Genomic DNA, 18,615 nt, shown 5'->3' with positions numbered 1-18,615 from the left:
TGAAATGCCTACTGGAGCCAGCCATGAACAGAAGGCATGCGTGGACAGGCAGTCAGAAGCCAGTGACTGGACAAGATAGGCGCCTAACCTGTGGCTGCAGATGTGGCAAGAAGTCAGAAACACTAACTGTAGAGGAGGGAAGTAGTTTGTTTTCCTAGCCCTTACAATTTTTTTTTTTCAAGTAAGATCAGGGGCAAATATCTCCCCGGGTTTGGGGTCAGTGATCCTGCACCAGTAATTCAGTCCCAAATACCAATGCTGCTGTTTTACAGAAGTTACCTATTTGAAGGAGAGTGAGATGGAGCCATTTATTTAACTAAATCACTGTTACCCAGATATGCTCAAAGAAAATACATTAGAATTCACAGGTTTCTGCCCGAGGAACAACAAAAGCACACAATCTTGTCACATCAGATGTTGAGAGGTAGGCTGAGAACTGACCACTGGACTGTTTCTCTAGAACTGGAAAAATAACACAAAGGCCAACTCAGAGGTTAAGTTCAGGCAGTTTATTGTAAACAGGATAACCCTAGCACTCCTCCATACTGGCTGTGTGACGTGCTTTCTCTATCACATCAGCTGGCCAAAAAGAAGACTTTTTTTTTTAAGAAAAAAGTCCCAGGCAATTAATAACGCATTCGTTTCACAGACCTCGCCTGCTGAGCACTGAGTAAGCCGCAGTATCTGGGGTAGTCTGTTATTGCTCATGGGCTGCAGCTTGGACTCACTTAGATGAATCCATTAGTATGCCTGAGAGATCCCTCAGCAGCTCTGGATCCACTCTGGGACCTGGGAAACGCTGGAGTAACTCAACAGCAATCGCAGGTTTGTGGAAGACGACACGAGGTGGTTTTCAGACCTCTTCATGTGCCTTTCTCCTAAACATGATACTTGTGAACCTCAGCCATTTTGTTAAAAAAAGAGATAAAAGCTACTCAACAGCACATACTAACTTTCCACAGCAAAGGCAGGTGGGTTTTTATTTACTCTTCCAGTACTAACTTCATTTACTCTTCAGGACTAATTTCAGATCCATCTGCTGTATATCTGCAGTTTGATGAAAAGCTGCATAGTCTACAAAATGCATAAAACCAGAAGGAAGTGATGGTGCCACACACCTTCTGATGGACAGAGACGGGCTGCACACAGGGCGGCCCTTGAGGGTAAGGAGAGAAAGACGGCTACAGCACCACAGTGACCTGACTGCAGCAGGAGTTCTGCTTTTCGAAGCAGTCCCCTGGTTGTGACTGTGTCATTCTTGCCCCAAATGGAGACTGTTTGGAAAATGGCAAATGTAAAAACTGAAGGTGTGAAAAGACAGGACTCCGCAGAAAGAACTCCTGGCAAACAAGTCACGTGAAAATGCCACTCTTGACTCTGCCCAAGTTAGGGGGCCACAGGGTCACTTACTGTTACTAGTGCCTGTATGTGGAAATATATTCACAATTTCTCTTGACGCAATTTTAATAACAGTAAATATCTCAAAACAACTACAGTAACAATTTCATCTAAAATAGTTTTCTATGAAAAAAATATTTTTTTAAAAAGTCCACTCTAGTTATCATCTGTGATTGTATGTTTATATTTATATATTCAAAAAATAACACTTAAGGCAAGATTAGACTGGTAGTAGTGAGGGACTTTAGTCTTAGGGAGACTTGCTATTTAAGAATGCAAGACTTGACTTTTCATTTCGCCAAAAAGGTGGCTTTGTAGTTGTTGCCTTTTAAATTCGCAATGGGGTAAAATATTCTGGTTCACATACTGACTGCAATTTCCCTGTAGTACAAAGTCACAGGAGGTTGCAATAGCTGATGTTGGAAAAGCACGTCACACACTCAGTAGGATCTGAAGTCGACCCTACCTATACTCGTTAAATAAATACAACATGTTGATGAGAGAAAGTCAAACTGAGGGAACACTGCAAACCAACTATGAGCCACACTGTTTAACATGGATATGATTCAATCAGAAAGAAAGAAAACCACAGGAATCCTGAGAAATTCAGTTTGGGACAAAATCGATGTAAGGTAAATCTGTATTTCTAGCACTGTAAATAAGTTAGGGTGCTATAGGGTTTTCCAGCATTTTACTAGTTGGAATAAAAAACATGTTCAAACTTTATAAAAAGATTAAAACCATGCCTTATATAACCAGCAATTTCACTAATAAAACAAAATTGTTATCTTGTTCATCATCTGCCAAATGTAATGTTCTTCATTAATTTCCACGAAACCAGCAGGTAGAAAGCAAATTTGGGACTGGTTTCTACAAAGGTATTACCTTTCTAAATGTCTTGCAGTCTTCTCTGTCAACTTAAGGAGGCTTTTAGAAAAGAACTTTTACTTCCTTCAGACAAGTGACTATTTTACAGAACAGGAAAGAGAGATTCTATAGGAATATCATTCATCATTTTAAGCACTGTTATATAAGGGAAATTTCTCTTAGACATAAAAAGAAAAAATTTTAAAATATTTGAGAGGCATGTATTTTAAAAATATTCTACATCTATAAGATTCTGTAATTTAATTACTTTGGATTTTTAATATTTCTACATAATGACATTTGACAACTTCTTTGTATCGGTTTATCTTTCTTAAAGTGAATCGGAAAGTACTAGAGTGGCCAAGATGGTTTCCCTAGGCCTCGGAAGATTCCGGAACGCATCCACTTGCATTTTTCCAGCCACAGGGAACCTTCAGAGTTTTGCAGCCATGAAGTTAATATGTGGCTTCACAAGGGGAAAGAGGGGCAATCCACGTTTGAACTCGGTCATGTTCTGAATCACTTCAGGCTGGGGGGAAAAAAATAACACAGGGTTTCTTTTAGTGTATTTAACCTACACATCAGGTTAAGAACACGACATCAACTTTTCTGGGGAGAGGGGCACAAGCACCCACTGTTTTCTACCTTCCACAATGGCGACTAGCTCATCTTGGGTCACTAGGGCCGCAGGGTCACCAACTGTTCTATGCAAACCTATGGCAAGTGTCCCCAGTGGGATTCTGGGCCAGAAGGAAGAGTCTTGGCTTTCCTCTGAGCACACAAAAGCTGGCTCAGTAGGGGCTCAGGACCAAGGCTTCAGCAGAGCAGCAGAGGCTGGTGTGCCCAGCCCGTTTGCTCCTCCTGCAAGTAAATGCCAGTCTTTCTAATGATTAAAATACACAGGCAATACTGAGTGCCGGGAATGGATGTGGCCAGAGATGACTCACTGCACAGTAACACAAGTGTTCACACAAAAGGCAAAGGCAGGCAAGGGCAGAGCTGAGTGACAGGCATTCGAGGGGGACGGCAAGTGGAAGCTGGAACATCTGGTGACCTGAAACATCTGTCTGTGTGTCCTGATGAATAAGCTCCCTCTAAGCAGGAAATCCTGACAGCACAATCTAACACCAGATTTACATTTCTTACTTGTGGCAAGGCTGGTGCTTGTGACAAGTTTATATCATTTTGACACGGGAACTCTCCAACAACAGGACCTATAAGGAAATTAAAGGTTAATGCTCTGAACTTAACACTTGCATGCAAGAGCAACTTTTCAAAACAAATCTAAAGCAGATTCAGTTCATCATCAGATCCAGTTCCTAGAATTCTCAGATGCTCCTTTGCTTGTCCTGCCTTCTATCTGCGGTGTCCACAATGGCTCTTCAGGCTAAAGAGGTCATAAAGCCCTGGCTACAGCAGCTTGGCTGCCCAGGTCTGACCTGACTGGATGCTGCGGTTCTGGCTAGCCAGAAAAATGCAGGAAAATGACCCAGAAGGGCAGTGGAGTTAATAGCCACAGGGCAAACCATGGCCATCAAAAGGCAGGAGATGGCAAGATGGAGCAGACGACTTGCTCACCCTTCCCTCCAAATGCAGTGGTGCCACACAGCCTCTTTGAAGATTCCCCACCAGCTACCACCTGTGTGTCCTTGAGGAGCTTTGCTGATGCCCTGGTATGAGCTCTCCCCTTCGTGGCTTCATTTCCCTCTTCCCCTTAACTTCTGCTTTGATAAAGCAGACCATCTCCAGTTCCCTTTGTCTACGCTTTACTTTCTGACACTCTAAGGCATGTCACTATGGTAAGGAACAGCCATGAGGTGGCTCAACGTGAACCTAAACATAGGTTTTTCAAAAAAGTCAATACTCACAAGAATCCATTTCCCTGGCAAGAACATGGACGGACACCTTGTGTCTCCTTGGAGCATCTACTGCCAACATTTCCTGGGTAGAAAGAAGAGTAAGGTCATCCTTTTGCTCCACGAAGGAACTCAAAATGAAGTACTCTACGATGACTATGAAGAAACTCAGTTAGATACTGAAAAGTTGCTGCCCAGGGTTGGGAAGCCCACTTGGGGTTATATTTCAGATTTGGATTTTGTTTAATATATAGTGCATCTATTCCAAGGCTGTCACTGAAAAAGAGTAGTGGGTAGATAAGATGCTTGTCTTCCTCTAAACAAGGCAAAGGGAGCTATGAGGTAAAGAAAATAACTTGTCCAGAGGTCTCTCTGCACAGCCACAATGGCTCAAATCTCACTGCTGAAAAAGCTGCACTTAAGACACTGGCTTTTCCTATCAAACTCAGAACTGATAGCATTGCATTGTCCTTTTTCTTCTTGCTAAGGTGTAACTGGCTGTACTAACACTTGTATGCCTGCAAAGAGACCAGCTGCCTTGTACTTCTGCAGAGGATCCGGAGGGAGGAGGCGCAAGATCACCGTTTTCCCCTAGGAAACTCACACCTGCAGGCTGGGGACTGTTTCTTTTTCTTCACCCTCCCGCACAGCAGCAGCAGTAATGAATGAACTGGTCACTGGAAGCCCTAATATGGAGAACCATGTGAGCAGGCCTCACTGCTCAAGCTTTTACAAAGTCATTCTACCCAGAGTCAAGCACTGAGTCCTGTGCTGACAGCTTTAACAGATCCCCAGAAAACGGCACTGTGAAGTAGACGATCTCTCTCCTAAGGGATGTGAGCACAGGGCAGAACCAAGTTCCTGACCACTTAACACCTAATCACAGACACAAACCAGAAGTGGCTAGAAGGCCGGCGCTGCGGCTCACTAGGCTAATCCTCCGCCTTCCGGCGCCGGCACACCGGTTCTAGTCCCGGTCGGGGCGCCGGATTCTGTCCCGGTTGCCCCTCTTCCAGGCCAGCTCTCTGCTGTGGCCCGGGAGTGCAGTGGAGGATGGCGCAAGTGCTTGGGCCCTGCACCCCATGGGAGACCAGGAGAAGTACCTGGCTCCTGCCATCGGATCAGCGGAGTACGCCGGCCACAGCGTGCTGGCCACGGCGGCCATTGGAGGGTGAACCAATGGCAAAGGAAGACCTTTCTCTCTGTCTCTCTCTCTCACTCTGCCTGTCAAAAAAAAAAAAAAAAAAAAAAAAGAGAGAGAGAGAAGAAGTGGCTAGAATACCAAGGGACAATTCTAAGGTGCTATAGTAATCATAAGGTGTAATTTTGGTCCTTGTCTCAAAAAACAGGCATAGAATATTTTACACAACTTAGAGGCCCCAATATACCATAAAGAATGTATTTAGTACTTTAAATAGGTACAATTCTATTGCAAAAGCAAAAATTTAGAATTTGTGCACTTAGCATGTTTACTATACATTATGTATCTACTTAGCACAAATTCTGTTATACTTTTTAGAATTTTGGAATGCAGGAGAAGAGTCAGATGGTGTAAATCCTCCCCGCTGTTTCTTATGGGAAACCTTGGCTTTTTAAAAAGTGTTTATTTATTTGAAAGATAAAATGACAGAGACAGACAGAGATTTTCTATTTGCTGGTCACTCATCAAATGCCTCCAACAGCCAGGGCTATGTCAGGCCAAAGTGAAGCACCTGAAACTCCATCCAGGTCTTCCATGTGCGAGGCAGGGACCCAAGTACTTGAGCCACTATCTGCTGCCTCTTAGCTGGATGGGAAATAAAAGGACTGGGACTGGAAATGACACTCTGATGTGAGATGTGGGCATGCCAAGCAGTGCTTACCCTGCTGTGCCACTATGCCTGTCCCTGAACCTCTTAAATTGTGCTGGGAAGTTTTCAAATGAATGACTGAATGAATAAAGAAATACATTTACTTATTTATATATTTTTGAAAAGGTACGTGCACGCACACACACACACACACACACACAGATCTTATATCCATTGGTTCATTTCCAAATGCCCACAACACCTGGGGTTGGGCCAGGCTGAGGCCAGGAGCCACAAACTCAGTATGGTTCTTCCATATGCGTAGTAGGGGCCCAACTACTTGAGCCCCTACTTGGTGCCTCCCAGGACGCACTTTAGCAGGAAGCTGGGATCAGGAGCTGAAAAAGGACTTCAACGCAGGCACTGCTGGATGCAGGGTCCTACGCAGCGTCTTAACTGCTATGCCAAACACCCACAACCCTGTGCCAAAAAGAATTTAATGGTAGTGCTTCTCCTTAATTTCTTTTTCTAAGAATTTGAGAGGCAGAGAGATAGACAAAGTTCCCATCTCTAGTTGCCTGCCGTGGTTGGTGCTGGACTAGGCTGGGCAGGCCTGAAGCCAGGAGTCAGGAATTCAATCCAAGTCTCTTATGTGGGAGGCAGGAACCCATTACTTGAACATCACCACTGCATCCCAGCTTATGCATTAGCAGGAAGCTGGAGTTGAGAACTGAACCCAGGCAGTGGAATGTGGAGTCCTAACCACTAAGCAAATGTCCACCCGATCTTGATAAACTGTCTCAGTGAGCACAAACACTCAAAACTCACAAGACCTCTGAACACAGCTCAAGGTGAATGAATAACCACACTTGTTTAAAAAAAAAAAAAGAAGAAGAAGAAGAAGAAGAAGCCTCAGGGGCACCTAAATGGGTGAAGACCATTTATAGTTGTCAGATCTTAGAAAATAATCTGATTCTTGAGCTCTTTTGCTTTCTTTGTTCTTCCCCACTAAACAAGCTCAGTAATATTCTTGGAAGGGTGGGATAAGAACAGAGAGAAGAAACAAAAGGAGAGCCTGAAGAGGTGGATTTGGAAGCCAGGGAGGGTCTTCACAGTCCTTGGTGGAGAGGGAGAAGAAAACAGTCTGGGGTTCAATATGAATTGTCTGCATTGTTTTCTAACAGTAATAGGGGTTTCTGTCAAAAACACTTCAATCCCCAAAACTCCTTCACAAATCCAGTGTGAGTGGGTTTAAAGCAGTAATATATAACATAGCACATAAACTAGTTCCTTATCAGTCAAAATCTAAACATATGAATTCAACTTACCTTGTAAAATTTGATGATATCGTCCTTGGTAAGTGTCTTTAAATATGCAACTTCTATGTTATCTTAAAAAGAAATCAAACAATGACTTACTAATATTTCTCTCAAAAATATTCATACTTACTTTAATTTATTTGAGAAGTAGAGAGACAGAGGGAGAGGAAGGGAGAGACAGAGAGAAAGCTCCCATCAACTGGATCATTCCACAAATGCCTACAGATGAGCCAGGTAAAAGCCAGGTGCTGGGAACTCAATCCAGGTCTTGGTGGCAGGGATCCAACAACTACTTGAGCTATCACCTGCTGCTTCCCAGGGTACACATCAGCAGGAAGCTGGAACTGGGAATAGGTCCAGGACTTTAACCCAGGCATTCTAATATGGAGTGCAGATATTTAAGTGGCACCTTAGCTGCTAGGCCAAATGCCTGCCCCTAGTATTTCCATATTTAAATAGTTCATAATACTACACTAAATGATACTATACTTTACTCAAAGACTAAAGTACTCAATGTACTAAGGCTATCATTTGTTCCTACTGGTAGAAAGGGAATAGATTTCAAGTAAAAATAAGTGATGCAATGCCATGGATAAAGTCTTGGCTTAGGATCCAGGCCAGCCTTGATTCATCACCTGACTCTCTATCACAGGCTGATGGATCTTGGGCTAGTCACTTCGACTTTTCTGAGCCTTAGCTTCCTCATCTGGAAATGGGGACAATCACTAATTTATGGAGCTATGGTAAGAATTAAGAAAACGATATACGGGGCTGGCATTGTGGTGTAGCTGGTTAACCTCTGTCTGCAGTGCCGGCATCCCATATGGGCACTGATTCAAGACCTGTCTGCCCCACTTCTGATTCAGCTCCCTACTAATTGTGCCTGGGAGACAGCCCAAACGCTTGGGCCCCGGCACCCATGTGGGTGACCCAGAAGAAGCTCTGGGCTCCTGGCGTAGGCCTGGCCTGCAGCCATTTGGGGAATAAACCAGATCTCTGTCTTTCCTCTTCTCTCTATAACTCTGCCTTTCAAATACATTAAAAAAATCTTTTTAAAAAATGATAAAGAGTTTTTCAAGCCGGCGCCGTGGCTCAATAGGCTAATCCTCCACCTTGCGGCGCCGGCACACCGGGTTCTAGTCCCGGTCGGGGCACCGGATTCTGTCCCGGTTGCCCCTCTTCCAGGCCAGCTCTCTGCTATGGCCAGGGAGTGCAGTGGAGGATGGCCCAGGTGCTTGGGCCCTGCACCCCATGGGAGACCAGGAAAAAGCACCTGGATCCTGGCTCCTGCCATCGGATCAGCGCGGTGCGCCGGCTGCAGCGGCGGCCATTGGAGGGTGAACCAACGGCAATGGAAGACCTTTCTCTCTCTGTCTCTCTCTCTCACTGTCCACTCTGCCTGTCAAAAATAAAAAATTAAAAAAAAAAAAAAGAGTTTTTCAAAATGTTACTAGAAAAATTAAATTAAAAGATAATGTGAATTTTCTGTGAACTTTTTTGTACACCCCCTGTGTGATAACTTGATGCTAGGCAAATGGTAAGTGCTCAATAAATTGTAGATAATATTATCATTAATAGTGAATCCAACTACTAGAAAAATTAAAGGTAAGGAAATCGAGGCCCAAAAAAAGGTGACTTGGCCAAGATTTTTAGTTGCTGGCACCAGAATGGGAACATAACCCCCAAGTCCCCTGATTTATAGAGTGGTTTAGCACACTCCTCTGTTAATCTCTGCTCGAGAAGAAAGACGGCTGATAGACTGGAGACTTTAGGAAGTACAGTTCTTCCAAGACTGAAAGCATGACAATCTCTGGAGACCCCTAAAGGCAAGTGTCTGAACTCCCGTCCCTCTTAGGGTAACACTGACCCCAAGAAGTTCAATCTGCAGAATTTGTCTTTTTAATGTATCTGTGTAGGGTCTCAGGCATAGAAAAAAGTGAAATTATACCTGTTCACACATTAATATATTAATATGATAAAGGCAGATGTAGCTCCTTTTGGGAAAGAAAAAAGAAAACATTTCTAAGAGGAGCTTGCTATTATGTTAAGTAACAGCTCTTAAGAAGTGTCAGCTCCTTCCCACATCCATCCATACTTGACTATCACCTTCAAAATCAAAGTCACTTTGAAGAATGGTTTCCACCCTCTCAAATGTTTCATTTCCATGCTGGGGCCTGAATTTTACTTTACCTCTATCAAAATTGTATTGCTGGGAGATGATTTCTCCCCAGTATTTAGCACACTCTGCAGACAGTTTCTTTGGTTTGTCTAGTCGACGAATTGCTAATGCTTGAATATGTTTCTGAAAGGCCTCTTCTGTCATATCCTCTATGGACTTTTCCATGGTAATTAAAAAAGCTTCAACTCTGCTTTCCAGGTAGTGAGGTGGCTTTTCTGACTGGATGATGAATCTCAAGCCCTGGATGCCATTGGCTCGACGCGGGCCACTGAAGACGATATATCCTGAAATGCAAACACCAGCCAGTCAGGACTCTGCCATTTAAGACTTGGGTCACTCTGAAGTTTTCAAATGATTTTATGAGACTCAAGAAAATCTACTCTAGGGTTTAGGTGATCCACTTCTGAAGAAATCTGAACAATTCAGATAGTCCTAGTTCCTAGGAACCAAATAAGAGGGTTCCCTGAGGAAGTCAGAAAGTTACAGATGACTTTTTCTTCTAAGGCCCAAATCCTACAAAAACCCACTCATCATTCAAACTCAAAATCCACGTATCGTATCTCCTCACTCTCCTAGTTCATCCCCTTCAATCTAGGCTGAACTTATTCCCGTTCCTAGAAAAGACTGGAGTCATTCTCATGCCTTCACCACTGTCCCATTAACATCTAAGTTCCTTCCATGAAGCTGGCTCTGTCACAGAGCACGTTAGAAAATCCGTGCTTGGACCAACTCGAGTCAGACCAAACTCTCAAGAGACTAGACTAATAAAAAGCCATTTCCACTGTAATCTTGTGAGACCATGCATTTCCCCTTTCAATACCTCTTCTAATCCAAGCTCTTCCCTTCACTGTTCTGCATGGATCTACTCCCACTGACAGCTATGGTGCCTCTGCGTCCTACTTCTGTCCTGTCACTGTCTTCAGCTATAGCCTCTGTATTTGAGCACACTTACAGTAACATTCACCATACTGTACTACAATAATCCCTTTACAGATATGCCAACCTGATTTGACTGATTTTTAATGTTTAGCATCTTGTATAGTAGCTATTAAAAAAAAAACAAAAACAAAAACAAACAAACAAAAAAAACCTTGGAGAGACTCACACAAATCTTTTCTCATTGGTTCTTCCCTATCATTATGGAGGCTTCTTTGTACTTCTTTCCTCACTGACCGCAAATCTGCCAGCATTTCCAAGACTGAACAGTGCCTAAAATACTGCAAATACTTACTGAGTACCTTCCACACCTCCCAGGGTTGGGACACAAAATGAATAAGAGGTAATACTTGCTCTCAGGGAACTCAAAGTCTGGTGAATCCTAGTGCCCCTGGCTTCCTATCATGCTACCCCTAAGTCTCCCCTTAGCATCCTTTCCTCCCTACCTGAAATGTCCTCTTCATTGACATGTACTACAACATAAATCCAGCACCAGCTCACTAAGAACTGCTGAATATCTGTAAGACACTGATTGCTTAACTTTCAGAAGTGGAGTTCTTATAAACAAGGTTTTCCTGAGTCTCTCTGAACAGAACACGCCTGGTACGCAGTGCCTGATGATTCCCACACATGGAAAACGCTTCCGGAGGACACTGGTTGTTCACCCCTCCTTCTCACCCAGCTGCTCCTTGGTGCGCAGGGTGTTGAAGCAAGGCTCAGAGATAATCTGACAGAAGAGCTCCAGAAACATATTCTCCGAGGTGCTCTGCATGTCGGTCTGGTAGTATATCTCGATGCCACAGTTGTTGTGAACTTCATTCCTCTGCTGGTAAACAAACCATCCTCCTGGCAAGGTCCAGAAAGAGTAACAGGCTCAAAAACTTACTCAGGTTTAATAAAGTCAACACTACACCTGCTCATTCTCAGAAAGGATCATTTAAACATCAACAGTGAAAGGGGGTAGTGAAGCTTAGAGCTGCACTTCCTCTCCTTCACCTTTCTAACCAGGTCCAAGGCTGACTGGGAGTCAAACTCTCTGCTTGTAAATGGGCAGCATGAAGTTCTCGCTCACTCAAAGAGCGAGGAAATATGCACTGTAAGCACCGCCCGTCTCCACTTACTTCCAGCCTTTTCACACGTAGCCCCACGAAGTCTTCTCTTTTGCAATGCCTAACTGCCTTTCCCTGGAGGCTTAGGTGAAGGGTTATTTAAGGCATTCACATCTGATCAGAATGGCTTACTGACACCTGACATTTTGAAAATGGGAAGTACACTGGGCTGTTTTGGGGCCTGCAGCAGTTGGGGAGAGCACTTCAGAGGCAAAAGAGACAGGGTCCCAGGAGAGAAAAGACAAAGAGGGAAGTGAGATGAAATGAGGCATGAGAGAGAAATTTCACTTTGAGATTTTGTTTCTAGAGTGGCAGTATTTTGTCCGAGGACAAATCCTATGACTCTTGAACAGCAGATTTCTATTTTTCCTCTGCTCTGCTTGTAGTAACTGAATCAAAAATATGAAGGAGGGGCTAGCACTGTGGCGTAGCAGGTAAAGCCATGGCCTGCAGGGCCAGCATCCCATGTGGATGCTGGTTTGAGCCCCAGCTGCTCCAGTTCCAATCCAGCTCCCTGCTAATGTGCCTGGGAAAGCAGTGGAGGATGGCCCAAAGTATTTGGGCCTCAACACCCACGTTGGAGACGCTGAGGAAGCTCCTTGCTCCTGGCTTTGGATGGGTCCAATTCCCAGCAGATGCGGCCATTGGGAAGTGAACCAGCGGATGGAAAATCTCTCTCTGTCTCTCCTTCTCTCTGTAACTCTGCCTTTGAAATAAATCAATCAATCTAAAAAAAAAAGTTTGTTTTTTTTTTTTTTTTTTTTTTTTTTTTTTTTTTTTTTTTGACAGGCAGAGTGGACAGTGAGAGAGAGAGACAGAGAGAAAGGTCTTCCTTTGCCGTTGGTTCACCCTCCAATGGCCGCCGCGGCCGGCGCACCGCGCTGATCCGACGGCAGGAGCCAGGAGCCAGGTGCTTTTCCTGGTCTTCCATGGGGTGCAGGGCCCAAGCACCTGGACCATCCTCCACTGCACTCCCTGGCCACAGCAGAGAGCTGGCCTGGAAGAGGGGCAACCGGGACAGAATCCGGCGCCCCGACCGGGACTAGAACCCGGTGTGCCGGCGCCGCAAGGTGGAGGATTAGCCTAGTGAGCCACGGCGCCGGCCATAAAGTTTGAAATAAACCATTACCGGGTCTGTGCTGACTGGCTGTGCACAACAGCCTTGTGCTCAAGGTATCTCTAAGCAGTCAGCAAGGGCATCCTGAGGTAACAACACCCTCAAGTGGCTGCACGGTCTAATAAGCAGACAGAGATGTACTTTAATCCTAATGCAAGAGGAGAAGTGCAAAGTAGCTTAAATAGACTCCAGAAAAACTGCTGGGAGTTTAGATGCAGAAGCAACAATTTCCTAGCTGGGAGTTTTGGAAAAGTTTAGTGGAGTTGGTGGTTTGTTCGATAGGCCTAGCAGGAGTAGCTGGGCCATGATGAGGATGAAAGAGGAGAGGGAACAGCATTCAGAATGAAATAGCTGGGGGAAGTAGCAAAGATGACACATGCATGAAGAACAGCCAACAATCAAGTATAGCCAAAAAAAAAAAAAAAAAAAAAAATCAATAGTCTTGTTCTTGGTCTAACAACTTCCCATTATGCAGGTTTTTTTTTTTTTTTTTTTTTTTTTTTTTTTTTTTTTTACAGGCAGAGTGGACAGTGAGAAGGCAGAGTGGACAGTGAGAGAGACAGAGAGAAAGATCTTCCTTTGCCATTGGTTCACCCTCCAATGGCCACCGTGGCCAGCGCGCTGCGGCCGGCGCACCACGCTGATCCAAAGGCAGGAGCCAGGTGCTTCTCCTGGTCTCCCATGGGACGCAGGGCCCAAGCACTGGGGCCGTCCTCCACTGCACTCCCTGGCCACAGCAAAGAGCTGGCCTGGAAGAGGGGCAACCGGGACAGAATCTGGTGCCCCGACCGGGACTAGAATCCGCTGTGCTGGCGCCGCAAGGTGGAGGATTAGCCTATTGAGCCGCGGCACCGGCCCCATTATGCAGTTTTTAATAATGCTGAAAACAATGTTTAAAGAGTTTTTCTAAAAAAGATTTATTTATTTTAAAGGCAGGGTTGGGGTGGGGGAGATTCATTTTCTATCTGCTAGATCACTCCCCAAATGATTTCAGTGGCCAGGGCTGGGCTAGGCCAAAGTCAGGAGCTGGGAACTCCATCCAGGTCTCCCATGTGAGTGGCAGGGACTCAGTCACTTGGGCCATCTTCCACTGCTTTTCCAGGCACACTAGCAGGAAGCTGGATTGGAAGTGCAGCAGCCATGACTCAAACCAGCACCTATATGGAATGTTAGCATCACAGGCAGCAAAAGGGCTAAGTAGCTTAAACACCCACTGCTCCACAATGCAGTTTGTATACCAAGAGAAACTGCTGTTAATGTAGAAGTAACCCAAGATTTTAAGCCCCAATAAATACATTAAGTTAAACCAATTCTTTGTTAATCCTCCAAAAACATGTAATGAATCTATGTTCTCAGTACCTGTGGCTGTCCTAAAACTATTTTGGTCAAGGATTCCTATGAGCTTCCAATGAAATACTACCACTCTAAATTTCCATATTTTATAAACGGATTTTATTTAATGCTTCACAGTCCATATTTCTTAGTTTTGTGCTAATTTTACTTTCTAACTCCCCTACACTCAAGTACCAGTCAATTCTAGTATAATTCTCTTCAAAATTACTGCCTACCTCTAGTTTCACCTCTTTGGCTCTCCTACGAGAATTTTCTGGCAGAATTATCTGTCTCTAATCATATTTGTATAAGTAAAGGACGACTCCAGTGGATCCTTTGCCATAAAACAATGCATTATCATCCAACTGAATTCATGCTGTAATCACCCACATTGTTATGTCAAAGCAGTCCATTCCCAAAGTCACAATATTTCAACTTACTGTCAGGGAGCTGAACTTCTCTATACCGAACCAGCTGACTCGGAAGGAGAGGTTTTGTATGAGCATATTCAATAAGGGTGTCTTCAACCATTTGCATAATACTTAATGCAGCCTGGGGAAAAAGGCATTCACAGCACATTACGAAAAACCAAACATATCTTATGTGTGAAAGTAAAAACGGTATACAGAACAGTCCATTACAATATGACAACTTGCTTGCAAAAATCCATTAGTTGATCATTAAAATGGTTTGTAAATCTGAAGAACATACAATCCTATTAAAATAGATAAAAACTGAAATGCCAAAATGGCAGCAGTGCAGAGAAACAGGGATCACACACAATCATCAACGTCAATATCGATACTGGAGAGAAGGCACTGCCAGAGCCAGAGAGGTAGTGGTGGTGGAGAATGACCCACTCAGATACCTGGGGTCCCAGCAAAGCACTGGAGGTAAGCACAGGATTTACTGCCAATGATACAAACTTCCATAAGAATCCTGTCTGGCACTTGCTAGCTCCCGAACTTGGGCATGTTGTTTGAGTGCTCCTGAGACAGAATGCTATGGAAATCTGTAGTGCTTTGCATGTGCTAAGCACTTGGCAGGTACAATTTAATCCTTATAATCCCTGATATAGGTGCTATTATAATTTTACAGAAAGAAACAGCAGAGTGAAGACATTTTTCAGGAAACTATGTATCTGTTATGTGGCAGAGCCAAGATTTGAATCCAGGCTCCTGCACAAAGTAGGGACAATTATTGCCATTTCCTTCCATGAGTGCACAAGGCAGGCAACAGCAGAGGAGGCAGACATGAAGGCAGGCCCTCAGTTAACGACCCTCACAGGGCACTTCCCGTTCTCTCTCATACCTTTGTCCACAGAGACAGATGTGTGAACTCTAATGTGCCTATTATTTATCACACTCTGCTGGTTAACACTCTTGAGACAGACTAAAGGAAAAAACCTCTTGAGTTGATCCATGAAAGACTGCTAAAACCTCAATCACCTGCTTTGTTATGTTTCCATGGAGGAGGGCTTCAATGTGCAGCCGCGACAGGAGCTGAGGGATGAAGGCCTTAAGGCGAGGAAGGGTGACATCTGTAAAGACGTAAGAAGCAGTGAGCTCTGTGTATGAGAACAGCTTTGACTGAGACAACTTGAGACTTATAGGAGAACTGCAAAAATACTACAGGAAATCCCTGTACACCCTTCTGCCAGTTTTCTCTAATGCTCAGATGCTATTCTTTCCTAACAATAACACAAAGGTCAAAGCAAAGAAATTAACACTGGTACAATACTATTAACCAAAGTACAGACTGTCTGATTTCAGTTTTCTCACTGATGTCATTTTCTGTTCAAGGATCTAATCTACAATGACATTTAGCTGTCATGTGTCCTTCAGTCTTCTATAATTGGCAACCGTTTCTCGGTCGTTCTCATCTTTCATTGGCCTTGAAACTTTTGAAGAGTAACATTTAGTCATTTAGAAGAATTTCCTACAAGTGGGTTTATCCAGTATTTTCTCATGATGAAACTGTGCTTATCCATTAGTAGGGAGAGACTTCACAGGTAACATGCGTTACTCAAGCACATCATATCAGCATACATGGATTTAATGGGTTGTACTACTGGTGATGTTAACTCTGATCACTTGGTTAAGGTGGTGCCTGCCAGATGTCCTCACTATAAAGGTATATTTTATTCTTTTGGTTATAACTGAGTAACTCCTATAGCCTTCCTAACCATCAGTACTTATTTTTCCATTAAAATTAGTAAATATTTATTTGGGGGGACATAGCTTGAGACTATACAAACACTCTGTTTTCCCTTCATATTTCCCTTAGATTTTAATAATTTTGGCATTCATTTGTGGCTATGGCCTATAAAAATTATTATGGTGTACTAATGGTAACTTTTCTGTTTTCCTCATTCCTTTTACATGTATTGAGTTAATTCTTTTAAAAGGAAGAGTTGTCCCTTCTTTAACAGAACACCTGAGTAATAACTGCTACAGACAAAATCCATCAATGGTGGCTAAAATTAGTGACTGAAATTTAATGGGAGACATGAGAAGGAAATTAACACATACTTACTGTGGATCAGACATTTTACAGATGTTATCTTTTAAACTATAAGAATATACTATCATCCCCATTTTAGAAGTGAAAAAAACTGAAATTAAGATAATTTTTTTTTTTATCAGAAGTCATCAAGCTAGTAAACTGCAGAGCTGGGATGTGATCCTTGGTCTGACCCAAGTGGCACTCGTTCCACTACACTACATGGCCTTAGAAGCCCCTGTCACTAAACCCCTCCATACTTCTTTGCAGATTTCTATCACAACACTTATCCTCCTTTGTCTCTGTTGAAATGATCTGTTCTCATTTACGCTTTGTCACTAGACTGGTACTCCTTAAGCCAAGAAACACCATTTAATTGATCATTTTAAATTATTGTTTTAAAAACATTTATTTATTTGAGAGGGAAAGGGAGCGAGCATACTAGCTCCTATAAACTGGTTCACTCCCCAAATGCCCACAGTGGCCTGGGCTCACAGCCAGGAACTCTAAGTCTCCCATGTGGGTTTCAAGACCTCATTTCTATGAGCCCTCACTGCTGCCTCACACAGGGTCTACATTAGCAGGAAGCTGTAGTCAGGAGTTGGAGCCATTGAACTCAAGTACTCCAATATGGGACATAGGCATCTTAACTGGCATCTAAACCAGTAGGCCAAATTCCCACCCCAATCTGAATGTCTTTAAATCTTTAGGGGCAAAGTAAATGCTGTTTGACTACACTGGACTCTGAGGTTCCTGCTATTGTGGTTCCTAAACAGCTGAGTGACTTAAGAGTTACTGGGGAGCTAGCTTCTCATATTGAGTTGTCCCCAAATTAAGCTATGTTGGCATTCTGAATTATTATAGAAGTATATTTATCACAACAGAATTACTATTTTTTTAAATTTTTTGCCAGGCAGAGTTAGACAGTGAGAGAGAAAGACAAAGAGAGAGTTATAGACAGTGAGAGAGACAGAGAGAAAGGTCTTCCTTCCGTTGGTTCACTCCCCTAATGACCGCTACGGCCGGCGCTGCGCTGACCTGAAGCCAGGAGCCGGATGCTTCCTCCCGATCTCTCATGGGGGTGCAGGGGCCCAAGCATTTGGGCCATCCTCCACGGCCCTCCCAGGCCACAGCAGAGAGCTGGACTGGAAGAGGGGCAACCGGGACTAGAACCCGGGGTGCCGGGACCACAGGCGGAGGATTAGCCAAGTGAGCTACAGTGCCGGCCCAGAATTACTATTAATAGAGTAAAGAATTTCAACAAAAAAGCACTGACTTTACCTTTATAAAAGAAATTTTAGGAAGACTGTATATGCCTGTGAGATGTCAGAGCTTACTCTGCTTAAAATCTATCTGCCTGGGAGAGGGAGTGGGAGAGGGGAAGGCCACGGGAGGGAGGGAGGTTGAGGGGGGGAAGCCACAACAATACAAAAGTTGCACTTTGTAAATTCACATTTATTAAAAAAAAAACTATATAACAAAAAAAAGAAAAAGAAAAAAAAAAGAACTTAATACTTTACCCTTTTAGTATTTTTTATGTTCTACTTAAAACTATTGGTTGAACTCTGTAATTAATACACAATTACTCTTAGGTGTTTAATTAATGCTATAACTAATACTCAAATAGTATTTTACACTTTGTGTTTCTGTGTGGGTGCAAACTGTTGAAATCTTTACTTAATATATGCTAAATTGAGCCGGCGCCGCGGCTCACTAGGCTAATCCTCTGCCTAGCGGCGCCGGCACACCGGGTTCTAGTCCCGGTCGGGGCGCCGGATTCTGTCCCGGTTGCCCCTCTTCCAGGCCAGCCCTCTGCTGTGGCCAGGGAGTGCAGTGGAGGATGGCCCAGGTGCTTGGGCCCTGCACCCCATGGAAGACCAGGAAAAGCACCTGGCTCCTGGCTCCTGCCATCGGATCAGCGCGGTGCGCCGGCCGCAGCGCGCCGGCCGCGGCGGCCATTGGAGGGTGAACCAACGGCAAAGGAAGACCTTTCTCTCTGTCTCTCTCTCTCACTATCCACTCTGCCTGTCAAAAAAAAAAAAAAAAAATATATATATGCTAAATTGATCTTCTGTATATAAAAATAATTGAAAATTAATCTTGATGTGAAGGGAAGGGGAGAGGGAGTGGGAGAGGGGAGTGTTGTGGGTGGGAGGGAAGTTATTGGAGGGGGGGAAGCTATTGTAATCCATAAGCTGTACTTTGGAAAT

General features: G+C 43.8%; 1 protein-coding gene across 4 annotated transcripts in view; it reads right to left on the bottom strand.

Moving 5' to 3' along the window:
- Positions 1 to 494: 494 nt before the first annotated feature.
- Positions 495 to 18,615, bottom strand: part of IDE (insulin degrading enzyme) — a 116,679-nt gene continuing 98,558 nt past the window's right edge. For all 4 annotated transcript variants that reach the window (XR_016222131.1, XM_089314753.1, XM_089314754.1 and 1 more), the window contains 8 exons: positions 15,352 to 15,443; positions 14,344 to 14,455; positions 11,024 to 11,191; positions 9,421 to 9,693; positions 7,240 to 7,301; positions 4,134 to 4,206; positions 3,412 to 3,479; positions 495 to 2,794 (listed from right to left, as the gene is read on the bottom strand). Coding sequence is in view for 3 of the 4 variants with exons in the window: in XM_089314753.1 (XP_089170879.1) it covers positions 2,699 to 2,794; positions 3,412 to 3,479; positions 4,134 to 4,206; positions 7,240 to 7,301; positions 9,421 to 9,693; positions 11,024 to 11,191; positions 14,344 to 14,455; positions 15,352 to 15,443 (944 nt within the window). In the remaining variant the exon portion in view is untranslated. The remainder of the gene's footprint in view (positions 2,795 to 3,411; positions 3,480 to 4,133; positions 4,207 to 7,239; positions 7,302 to 9,420; positions 9,694 to 11,023; positions 11,192 to 14,343; positions 14,456 to 15,351; positions 15,444 to 18,615) is intronic.

Source organism: Oryctolagus cuniculus, chromosome 15 (assembly GCF_051225735.1).
Source record: "Oryctolagus cuniculus isolate XC-2025 breed Fujian yellow rabbit chromosome 15, ASM5122573v1, whole genome shotgun sequence".
In the NCBI taxonomy this organism is placed as follows: Eukaryota; Metazoa; Chordata; class Mammalia; order Lagomorpha; family Leporidae; genus Oryctolagus; species Oryctolagus cuniculus.
Note: the sequence above shows the minus strand (reverse complement) of the source record. Positions and strands in the feature narration are given on the sequence as shown.